General features: G+C 43.1%; 1 protein-coding gene across 1 annotated transcript in view; it reads left to right on the forward strand.

The window, feature by feature from the left end:
• The window catches only part of BACE1 (beta-secretase 1), a 59,413-nt gene that overhangs the window by 20,413 nt on the left and 26,756 nt on the right, over window positions 1-12,244 (forward strand). Inside the window, exon 2 of the mRNA XM_040325467.1 lies at window positions 3,906-3,994. Within this exon, the coding sequence (XP_040181401.1) occupies window positions 3,906-3,994 (89 nt within the window). The remainder of the gene's footprint in view (window positions 1-3,905; window positions 3,995-12,244) is intronic.

Consider the following 12,244-nt stretch of genomic DNA (forward strand, 5'->3'; position numbering starts at 1 on the left):
ACATGCTCAGTTTGGTGTGTATTTTTCACGGGAGACTGCATGTGATCAGCACAGGGCTAATCAGCACTGTCCAGACAGAGGGCCAGGGGTCCTGGATCCTGATAGAACAGTATGTAAACTCCTCCTACAAACTATACCAGAGACTGATAGAAGCCACAAAACTGTAATATACTGCTGATGAGAAAAGGTATTTAGCAGTTTATATTTACTAAAATAATTGCATTTCCATGTTCTGTGAAAGACCAGATATAGTGAATGCAGGCTCCTGGGTTTAGTAACACTTTAAGTGTCAATTTTAGGGGATAGTTTATGGTTAGAGGTGTGATATTTTCTTTTAGGCACCTATGTTTTTAAAGGTTCCACTGACATACATTGGTACATTCATGTGTTCTCTTGCACAACAAATAGAAAATACTGAAGATTTTTTTGGCAGACTTCTATCAATAGTATATTCCGATCTTTAGTGTTGAAAATCTGGTGTTTACCTCCAGTTATGCCTCAAACAGCCATATAAGAAACAAGTTTGACTGGTTCCATTTCCACTTTGCTAACGAACAAAACAAAGTCAAGTCAAGTCTTCTCTTCTCTCTCCTGCCGTGAGTTGCTAAAGTCAGACGAAAAAAAAATAGAAAACCAAAAAAAAAAAAAACGGGGGAGGGCGGGCCCCTGACACGAGTTGCTGAAGGTGGGAGGGTCAGACGATTTATTTATTTTTATGGAAAAAAACGGGGATGCGGGCCCCTGACGCAAGTTTCTAAAGGTGGAAGGGTCAGACGAAAATAAATTAATAAAAAAAGGGGGGGGGGTGTCAAACAAAAAAAAAAACGGGGGGGACAATCGGGCCTGTTACAGGTGTAATGACTGGTACCCCCCCTTATGGCGGCCCTGATTGTTTGGAAAATTTTGTGGAAAATAATGAATTTAATACATTTTTGAATAAGGCTGTAACATAACAAAATGTGGAAAAAAGTCAAGCGATGTGAATGCTTTCTGGATGCACTGTACGTAGACACTATAGGAGAATATGAAGTATATGTCCAGTGAGGTTTTTAATAATTTTTCCTATTAGCTGCAGAAATTTACGTAAATAAGACATGCAAAGGGAGTGGATTGAGTGACCCAAAAGATCCGGCACCTCATCCCTTTACAATAGTAAAAATGATAGCAAAGCGGTTATTGGGATTATAGCGGTGCCACATATACCAAAAAAAATGCAATTTAGAATAGCTCCAAGAAAGGTGGTGATGGTCCTGTCACAAACGTAACACCCACTTGTGTATATTAAGTAACATATCTCCACCCGTTGTCTTGAAGTAGAACTTCAAGAATAGATGTAATGTGCAGCAACTAACCTTCGTCTGTCCTTTCAACGCAATCGTACAATAATCAGATCTTTAGTACATTGCTTTCAAGAGCCGATCACGCCAATTCATCCGCTATTATCCGATCGGACAAGCACAAAAGTTTTCATCGTACGATTTTCGTTTAGTCAGTACAATTGTCGTCTGAAAAAACAATACAAATACATTACATTACATGACATCACTTCTAATTTAAAAACAAATTCTGTCGTACAAGAATTTTCGTGACTTTAGTAACCTATTTAATTTCTACTTGCGACTAGTAAATAAAAAAAGTCGTCTGATTTTCGGATCGTGTGTACGGGCCATTGAAATTAAAGGGGTTGTAAAGGTACAAGTTTTTTCACCTTAATGCATTCTATGCATCAAGGTGAAAAACATCTGCGGATTAGCGCCCCCCTTTACTTACCTGACCCCTCAAAAGTCCAGCGTCGTGAACACGCAGGCTTCTGGGCTCATTCATTGGTTGATTGAAAGCAGCGCAGCCATTGGCTCGTGCTGCTGTCAATCACATCCACATCAAATGACGTGGCGCGCCAGGGGGGGCGGGGCCGGGTGATACAATGAGTGGTTATGGCCACCGGCTGTATCACAGGAACGCGCCCGCAAGAACTCCTCACCATGCGAGCTCGCTCACATGAAGGTGATGAGTTCTTGCAAGGGAGAGCCGAGACAGCCGCCAAGGGACCCCAGAAGACCAGGTTCAGGGCCACTCTGTGCAAAACGAGCTGCACAGTGGAGGTAAGTATAACATGTTTGTTATTTAAAAAAATTTAAAAATTACCTTTAGTGTTCCTTTAAATGCCTTTTTATGTGTGACTGTCTGTGCTTTTATTATACAGCCCCTTACATGTACATGGGTGAACAAATGGGGAAAAGAGGACAGAGAAGGAGAGAGCAGGGGGAAAAGAGAGTTGGGGACATGGGGGGGGGGGGGCAGTTAGAGAAACTACATAGAGACAGAGCAAAGGAGATGGGGACAGAACAGAAGACTCACGGGGGGGGGGGGGTTGTTGTAGGTACATAACTTTAATAAAGTACCACAGTATGTCTTAATAATGCCCTATATCATGCTTTATTCCTTACATAGGCGCATTGCCGGCGGTATTGACCCTTATTCGGCCGCTAGCGGAGATTAAAACCACACCGCTAGCGGCCGAATACCGCCGCAATTTCAACGGTATAGCGCTGCTATACCGCCACCGCACCTCCCGCCCCAGTGTGGAAGGGGCCTAACAGTAAATCAGGAAGACATAACAGGGTTTGTACTTCATGAAGTAGAATGTGTGTGTTAAAATATGAAGGAGACTTGTAACAGTTAGTGTCATTTAAATACTTAAGGACTGCCGCCCGACGATATACGTCGACAGAATGGCACGGCTGGGCACAAGGGCGTACATGTACGTCCCCTTCAAGAACCCAGCCGTGGGTCGCGAGCGGGTCACAGGAGCTGAAGAACGAGGAGAAGTGAGTGTAAACAAACCTTCCCCGTTCTTCTCTGTGGCAATGTCAGTGATCGTCTGTTCCCTGTCATAGAGAACGGCGATCAGTGACATCACACATCCAGCCACGCCCCCCTACAGTAAGAAACACACATGAGGTCACACTCAACCCCTACAGCTCCCCCTAGTGGTTCACCCCTTCACTGCCATTGTCATTTTCACAGTAAACAGTGCATTTTTATAGCACTTTCCGCTGTGAAAATGACAGTGGTCCCAAAAAAGTGTCCGATGTATCCGCCATAATGTCGCAGTCACGGAAAAAAAAACGCTGATTGCCGCCATTACTAGTAAAAAAAAAAATATTAATAAAAATGCCATAAAACTATCTCCTATTTTGTAAACGCTATAACTTTTGCGCAAACCAATCTATAAACGCTTATTGCGATTTTTTTTACCAAAAATATCTAGAAAAATACGTATCGGCCTAAACTGAGAAAAAAAAATGTATATGTTTTTTGGGGACATTTATTATAGAAAAAAGTAAAAAAACAGCAGAGGTGATCAAATACCACCAAAAGAAAGCTCTATTTGTGGGGAAAAAAAGGACGTCAATCTTGTTTGGGAGCCATGTCGCACGACCACGCAATTGTCAGTTAAAGCGACGAGTCCAGGTCCTTAACCTGCATAATGGCCCGGGTCTTAACCGGTTAAAAAAAAAAAAGAATTCCTGAAAATCGTATCCACAGTGGGCATGTGAAAATGTTGTTACATATACAGTATAAAAATAGATGTAACTTAATAATATTATTATTTTACAAGATTTTTGTGAATGCATATACTTTGCTGTCTACTGCCACCTAGGAGATTTCTCTAGATGTGGGTTCTCAAACTGGTGAACCTCCAGCTGTTGCAAAACTACAAGTCCCATCATGCCTCTGTCTGTGGGTGTCATGCTTGTAGCTGTCAGCCTTGCAATGCTTCATGGGACTTGTAGTTTCGCAACAGCTGGAGGGCCGCCAATTTGAGACCCCTGATATAGATCAATGAATTTTTCCTTAAACTGGAAGTTTGTTTTTATCTGCCTTTTTTCTCTCCCTTATAGCTTAACATTCTAGTTGACACTGGAAGCAGTAATTTTGCTGTGGGCGCAGCTCCTCACCCCTTCTTGAAAAGATACTACCATCGTCATAGGTGAGCTATATTATCTCATAACACAAATATACTCCCTTCCTTTTAGTAAAACCATGGTTCAGTGTTTTTTACTCATATAAAAATGAAAAACAAAAGTTTCTTACATGTTCCCATGCATCAGAGTTTCTCAAAAGAACCTCCAAAAGTGTTTATAGTGCCTTCTTATATTGTTTTATTTATTTATTTTTGTTATCTTCTATTCTGATGCACCGTACACACGATCGGGATTCCCGGTGGTAAAAAGTCCGCCGGAAATCGCGGGGGGAAAACCGAGAACCTGCTCGGTAACTTTCCCCGTGTACACACCAGAGGTTTTCCAGTCGGTGAGAGCTTTGGCCTGGGAATTGGCCGGCCGTGTGTATGCTCCACTGCAGTGTTTCCCATAGGGAAACTGCCGGTAAAAAAAACGTCGAGAATTGCGGCAGGAAAAAAGAGAACATGTTCTCATTTTTCCTGCCGCGATTCCCGTTGGTTTTCCTGTCGCGAAAACTGCCATGGAGCATACACACGGCCAGTTTTCCCAGCCAAAAGCTGTCATGGCAGTTTTCCCGACGTATCTCTGTTTCTATCTATGTGACTGATTCATAGAATCAGTTACGCATAGATAGCCCTAAGATCCGACAGGTGTATATGTTTTACACTCTCGGATCTTAGGATGCAGTACCGCGGCCGCCGCTGGGGGGAGTTTGCGTCGTAAACCAGCGTCGGGTATGCAAATTAGGAGTTACGGCGATCCACGAAGATTTTCCCGTCGTTACGGCGTCGCAAGTGTTAGATTTCCGTCGCAAAGATAGGGCACCTTTAACATGGTGTAAAAGTACTCCACCATGTTAAAGTATGCCCGTCTTTCCCGTGTCGCTTTTGAATTATTTTAAATTTTTTTATTTTTCCCGGCGTAAGTCTTTTTTCACGTCACGATTCACAAAACGTCGGCGCGTCGTAATTTCGCGCAAATCACGTTGGGAAATTTGCGACGGGAGCATGCGCAGTACGTCCGGCGCGGGAGCGCGCCTAATTTAAATGGTACCCGCCCCATTTGAATTGGGCCGCCTTGAGCCGGACCTGTTTACGATACACCGCCGCAAATTTCCAGGTAAGTGCTTTGTGGATCGGGCACTAAATCGGAAAAATTGCGGCGGTGTAACGTAAACCAGTTACGTTACGCTGTGCCTGCTCTACGTGAATCTGGCCCATAGTGGGGTTAATGTGATTGACTTGTATCTGTGCGTGGTCACATTTCCTCTACTAATTGGAGTCCTTCTGTAAAGAACAAACACTGGAAGATGGCCTACTGATACTTTATAATGAGTCAGGAAGGGGATCGGATTATAACCATAGTAACCCCTTTAAGCTCACCTGGACATTCTACGCAACAAATACTTATGATGCACATGGAAGCCAGTGACAGCTGCCAATAATATATCCTAATACAAGGTTTACATACAGAATCTTTATATTGTACTCCCTAAGTCATTTATCTGTAAAGAATTAAATAAGTATTTACTGTAAATGGCAACATTAATGATTGATTTCCTTCCAGCTTGAAGGCTCTGCATTCATAATCTACAGCCACATTTGGGTCTTACCTATTTTATAGTTCTTTTGAATATATATATTTTTATATTACTATACATTACTATTATAATGTTATTACATTCTGGGAATGTAACTGTCACATTGGTTGCGCACTCAACCAAACTGTCAAACCATCAACTGGCTGGGGTCATAACTGATCAAATGTGCCGCACCATGGCAGTTGAAGATCAAAACTATAGGAGGGTTTATTCATTAAAGCTGCTGTGCTACTTTTCTGGCATTAATTGCTCTTGTTAATATGTTGCGCCTAACTCAAAAAAAAATCTGTTTTGGTTCTGACAGCGACATGTGCCAAATTCAAAATAAAATACCAACAGTTCGTATCTTATGGAAGTGGAACTAATTAACCACTTTATTACTGGGCACTTAAACCCCCTTCGTGACCAGACCAATTTTCAGCTTTCAGCTCTGACGCATTTTGAATGACAATTACGCGGTCATACAATGCTGTACCCAAATTATATTTTTAACATTTTTTTCCCACAAATAGAGATTTATTTTGGTGGTATTTGATCACCTCTGCGTTTTATTTTATTTTTTTGCGCTATATACAAAAAAAAATTGAAAAAAAAAACAAAATGTTTTACTTTTTGTTATAATAATATCCACATTTGTAAAAAAAAAATATATTTTTTTCCTCGGTTTAGGCCAAAACGTATTCTTCTACATATTTTTGTTAAAAAAAAATCGCAATAAGCGTATATTGATTGGTTTGCGCAAAAGTTCTAGAGCCTACAAAATAGGGGATAGATTTATGATTTATTTTTTATTTTTTACTAGTAATGGTGGCGATCTGCGATTTTTTTTTTTGTCAGGCCTGCGATATTGCAGCCTCACGGTGATCCTATGGAGGTCTATGACAGGCCTTAATCCACTTTTATCTAGTGAATGCATTTTTATTGCCTTTTATACTTTTTAACCGGTTCCCGACCGCCGTACGGGGATGTACGTTGACAGAATTTGCGAGCCGCGTGGTCGCGCAAGCGCCCGCGAGCCCCGTGACCGTGCTCGCGGGACACCCGCGGACTTGATGTCCGCCGGTGTCCCGCGATTGTGTCACGGAGCTGAACGGGGAGATGTTAGTGTAAACACAACATCTCCCCGTCCTTCCCCTGACACTGTCACTGATCATCTGTCCCCTATCATCGGGAACAGCGATCAGTGATGTGTCACGGCAACCTACGCCCCCTAACAGTTAGAAGCACTCCCTAGGTCACACTTAACCCCTTCAGCGCCCTCCTACAGGTTAACCCCTTCACTGCCAGTGTCATTTTCACAGTAATCAGTGCATTTTTATAGCACTGATTGCTGTAAAAATGACAATGGTCCCAAAATGGTGTCAAAAGTGTCCGATGTGTCCGCCATAATGTCGCAGTCACAATAAAAATTGCTGATCGCCGCCATTACTAGTGAAAAACAATATTAATAAAAATGCGATAAAACTACTACCTATTTTGTAGCCGCTATAACTTTTGCGCAAACCAATCAATATACGCTTATTGCGATTCTTTTTTTAACAAAAATATGTAGAACAATACGTATCGGCCTAGGAAAAAAAAGTTTTTTTTATATATTTTTATATATTTTTTATTATAGCAAAAAGTAAAAAATATAGCATTTTCAAAAAATAAAAGCTCTATTTGTGGGGGGGAAAAAAAGACGTAAATTTTGTTTGGGAACCACGTCGCACGACCGCGCAATTGTCAGTTAAAGCGACGCAGTGCCGAATCGCAAAAAGTGGCCTGGTCTTTGGCCAGCAAAATGGTCCGGGGCTTAAGTGGTTAAAATAATTGCTACACCTAGATCGAGGCGCCCTCTTGTGTTTGTTTTTTAGGTGTATTTCATTGCAAAATAGATATAGTGGGCCGGATTCAGATACGATACGTTACGCCGCCATAAATTAGGCCGCAAGTTCTGTATTCAGAAAGGACTTGCGCCCTATGTTACGGCGGCGTAACGTATGTCGTCCGGCGTAAGCCCGCCTAATTCAAATGTGTTTGATGTGGGCGTGTTTTATTTGAATTCACTTTGACCCCACATATTTGACGTATTTTACGTCATGCGCCGCTCGTGAAAAAATCCCAGTGCGCATGCTCGAAATTACGCCGCAAAGCCTCATTGGTTTCGACATGAACCTAACTTACGCAAAGCCCTATTCGCGAACGACTTACGCAAACAACGTAAACATTTTAAAACTTGGCGCGGGAATGACGTCCATACTTAAAGCGGGGGTTCACCCGTACAGAACACTTTTTTTCCTTAGATTCCTGCTCGTTTTGTCTAGGGGAATCGGCTAGTTGTTTCAAAATATGAGCTGTACTTACCGTTTACGAGATGCATCCTCTCTGTCGCTTCCGGGTATGGGCTGCGGGACTGGGCGTTCCTATTTTGATTGACAGTCTTCCGAGAGGCTTCCGACGGTCGCATCCATCACGTCATGATTTTCCGAAAGAAGCCGAACGTCGGTGCGCAGGCGCAGTATAGAGCCGCATCGACGTTCGGCTTCTTTCGGCTACTAGTGACGCGATGGATGCGACCGTCGGAAGCCTCTCGAAAGACCCATACCTGGAAGCGACGGAGAAGATGCATCTCGAAAACGGTAAGTACAGCTCATATTTTAAAACAACTAGCCGATTCCCCTAGACAAAACGAGCATCCATCTAAGGGGATTGTTTGAAAAAAATTGTTTTATGGTTGAACCCCCGCTTTAACATTAGCTACGCCTCATATAGCAGGGGTAACTTTACGTCGGAAAAAGCCTAACGTAAACGATGTAAAAAAATGCGCCGGCCGTACGTACGTTTCTGAATCGGCGTAAATACCTAATTAGCATATTGCTTGGGTAACTATACGGAAGCGCCACCTAGCGGCCAGCGTAAATATGCAGCCTAAGATACGACGGTGTAAGACACTTACACCAGTCGGATCTTAGAGAAATCTATGAGTAACTGATTCTCTGAATCAGTCGCATAGATACGACGGCCCGCACTCAGAGATACTACGGCGTATCAGGAGATACGCCATCATATCTCGTTTCTGAATCCGGGCCAGTATGTCTAGTCTGCAAATAACAGCCCACCTATTCTCAATTTTTAAAGCAGAATTAAACCCAATCGATTTAAGCTTTGAAAATGAAAGCTAAAAGCTAATTGGTTGCTATACAAAAATGCCTTTGATTGGCTGCTCCACTTTTAGTAATCCCTTCCCTAATGTTCTTAGTCTGTTGGTGATCCTTGAGTAAATAGCTAGTGGCTTTTGTTTATATTGGCAACAGTAAAGGGGTTGTAAAGGTACAATTTTTTTTCTCCTAAATGGCTTCCTTTACCTCAGTGCAGTCCTCCTTCACTTACCTCATCCTTCCATTTTGCTTTTAAATGTCCCTATTTCTTCTGAGAAACCCTCACTCCCTGTTCTTCTGTCTGTAACTCCACGCAGTAATGCAAGGCTTTCTCCCTGGTCTGGAGTGTCGTGCTCGCCCCCTCCCCTGGACTACAGGAGAGTCAGGACGCTCTCTACATTGCAGATAGAGAAAGGAGCGTATGTTAGTGGGCGTCCTGACTCTCCTGTAGTCCAAGGGAGGGGGCGAGCACGACACTCCACACCAGGAAGAAAGCCTTGCGTTATGGTGGTGAGTTACAGACAGAAGAACAGGAAGTGAGGATTTCTCAGAAGAAATAAGGACATTTAAAAGCAAAATGGAAGGATGAGGTAAGTGAAGGAGGACTGCACTAAGGTAAAGGAAGCTATGTAGGGAAAAAAATGTTACCTTTACAATTCCCCTTTAATTGCAATTTCTGAGAAATAATAAAATATGATGGTCAGGCAGTTAAACCGTTAACATTTCAGCTGGTAAGGAGACAGATGGAGGACAGGTTACTATGGAAACCAGAGCAAACAGCAGCTGGTGAGCTTGTTATTATCTGTTCAAGTGCTGCGTACTAAGAAAATAAACCATCTATTTTATAACGCACAATAATCCATAGGAGCCCGTTTACATTCAGGCGGTGCATCAATGCATGTTGTGTCATGCGCTAACATGCATTGCATTAAGTCAATGGACTTCCAAACTCCAAAACCACACCTCACCACATTTGTGCCGCAATGCTTATGTATGAATAATGAACGTCACCACAATAGGTCAACGCATGTATTGTGCATTGCTACACGTTTTCTCACAACACATAGATGGGGCCTGAAAATCTTTACAAAACCATTGCACAGAGTAGGTAAGTATGACATGTTTATTATTTTATTAAAAAAAAGATCAAAGCTTTACAATCACTTTATTCCCAACTGGAGCCATAAAGCATCATTTGGTACAAATGAGAGGTTTAGAAAGCTTTTCCTGTTGAACTACATTTGAGGTTATCACATTCACTTGTTCACCCGTGAATCCTAATTTCCTTTCCTTTTTATACTTTGTTTAATTTCCTGCAAAAACTTGACAAGGCTGATTGTTATAGATTGAATGTAGAAAGGCAGATTATTGGTAGAGTAGAGCGTAATCACTTGAATCATCATTGGATGCTGCATCATTGCAGCATGGCTTGTTAGCATAGTGATTGCTAGGCTGGGCAGCTATAATCTTGAGATTTAAAAAAAACACAGATTTTTACATACTGTCCCTGGTTTTACTGAGACTGGCAACCCTGATGGGGCCCCCTAGTGGCATAGGGCCCTCGAGCAGTGCCCGAGAGCCCCGAATGGTCAGTCCGCCCCTGATGGTTGTACATATAAGCCCAGCTCTGAGTAGGTTTCAACTTCTCAACTCTTATGGCTGATTTACACTAGAATCACACAGAAACGCCATATGCTTTCCTGCGTGATTCCTGTGCATTCATGACCGTGCCCGTGGGGCCCGCAGACTCGGTGTCCCCCGATTTGTCACAGAGCAGCAGAACTGAGGGATGCCGTTGTAAATGTAGCGTCCCCTTGCTTTTATCATGGGCGTTACGCTAAAGTTAGTGGGAATGGGAGAGTTACTTTGCTCCCATTTGTGTTTTTCTAAATTTGGGACTTCTGTCATCCCAGAAATGTCCACTGGGTCAGTCTGTGGTCAAGGGGTGCAATACCACCCCTTGCCGGCAGTTGGCGCCAGAGGGGTTCTGGCAGAGCAAGTTTCCTCAGCAGCCAATTGGAGGAGTTTTCCCTCACGGGGCATGCTGGGGGAGAGTATATCTGTGACAGGGGTCATGTGTTAAAAAATCTTTGCGGAGTCCCAGTTCCAGGTGCGGTATCCACCTTCAGGGTACGCGCATCCATGGACCCCGCCAGCGTGGCCCCCCTGGCCAAAGCTGACAGCTGCATCGAACCTCATCCTGAGGAGAAAAGGGATCCCAGTGTTCCACTGGGTCCCATGACTTGTTGAGAGGATCCCCGTCTGGGATCGGGCATCCGGACCACTGACAGGTATGCTTGCTGTCATCCGGGGGGCCATATAGGAAAAGTCAACTGGGAGGATTTGCTCTCCTTTTTCACCTAAGTCCTTTATTGAAACTGGCCTGTGGCAGAGGCCCTAGAGCCGGGTCTGTGAGAGAGACTCGTTCCTTCCAGCTAGTTCAGAGTGACTCTTCGGCTGCCAGGCCTATTATAGGGGTCTGTCCGGGGGCACTTTACCCACTCCGAGCAGAGTGGGGACGAGTTACTACAATTGGTACTATACAGAGCAGTATTGATTGCTCCATCCAATATCCAGGCCTGATACCGCAAGGTTCTCTTCTCTTTCCTTCATCAACCTTGACCTTCCTAATATGCCACCTCTGTCCGGCAAAGACACGCTGCTTAAAGTCCCTATTCATATTGCAATATGCTTCTACATAGACTGTTTAATACGTTAACACATTATTCTGTTAGTAGATTGACAACAAATTAATTTCCTAATATGTATTTTAACATACTATTGGCAACGATCCCTGTCTAAAGATGGTGGATCCGCGTCCTAGATCCCCGGATGTCAGAGCTGGGCGGTCCTAGGAACACTGTAAACGAATAAGAAGTAGCGAGTCAGCACGCCGCTCCTGCCCCTGGAAGACGTCTGCTATTGGACAAAACGGCGTAGGGAGGAGTGGCGTGCTGACGTCACCATTGTATATCTTCATGACAATCCGTAAGGACGGGCGGAATGTGAGAGCCGGCCGGCTACACAATATTTACACGCTATTTTAATTCTACTTAAATGTAAGTGCAACTAGTATCTTATTAAATTGCTTTTATTATGGTACTACTCTATGTTGGCATCCTTTCTTTCCCTCCTGGGCCACTGATTGCGGGGCGATTTGCTCGAGACCCATTTGTGAATATAAAGGTGGAGACTACACACAGGAATCTCAAGGAAACAGCAGGGCTGATGAGCAACATGCGTATGCGATCTCAATAATCAGAGATCAAATTAAGTCGGTAAGCAGATAAGAAATAAGAGGTGGAGGCTTTCTTCTATCCTGCTAACAGACACGGTTTCCTGGGATATTCTTGGCACTTATTTTTGATTTACCTTGGAATTACATGGGAATTCAACACCATATGAACTCTTGAATACCATTTTATTATCACTATATGTGGTTTGCACAGGTGTCTATTATGTGTGCACATGTTATTTTCACTATAACGTCGTATGAATTTTTGAATAGCTCATTTTGAAATTTTATATGTGTTTCG

Source organism: Rana temporaria, chromosome 10 (assembly GCF_905171775.1).
Source record: "Rana temporaria chromosome 10, aRanTem1.1, whole genome shotgun sequence".
Taxonomy (NCBI): Eukaryota; Metazoa; Chordata; class Amphibia; order Anura; family Ranidae; genus Rana; species Rana temporaria.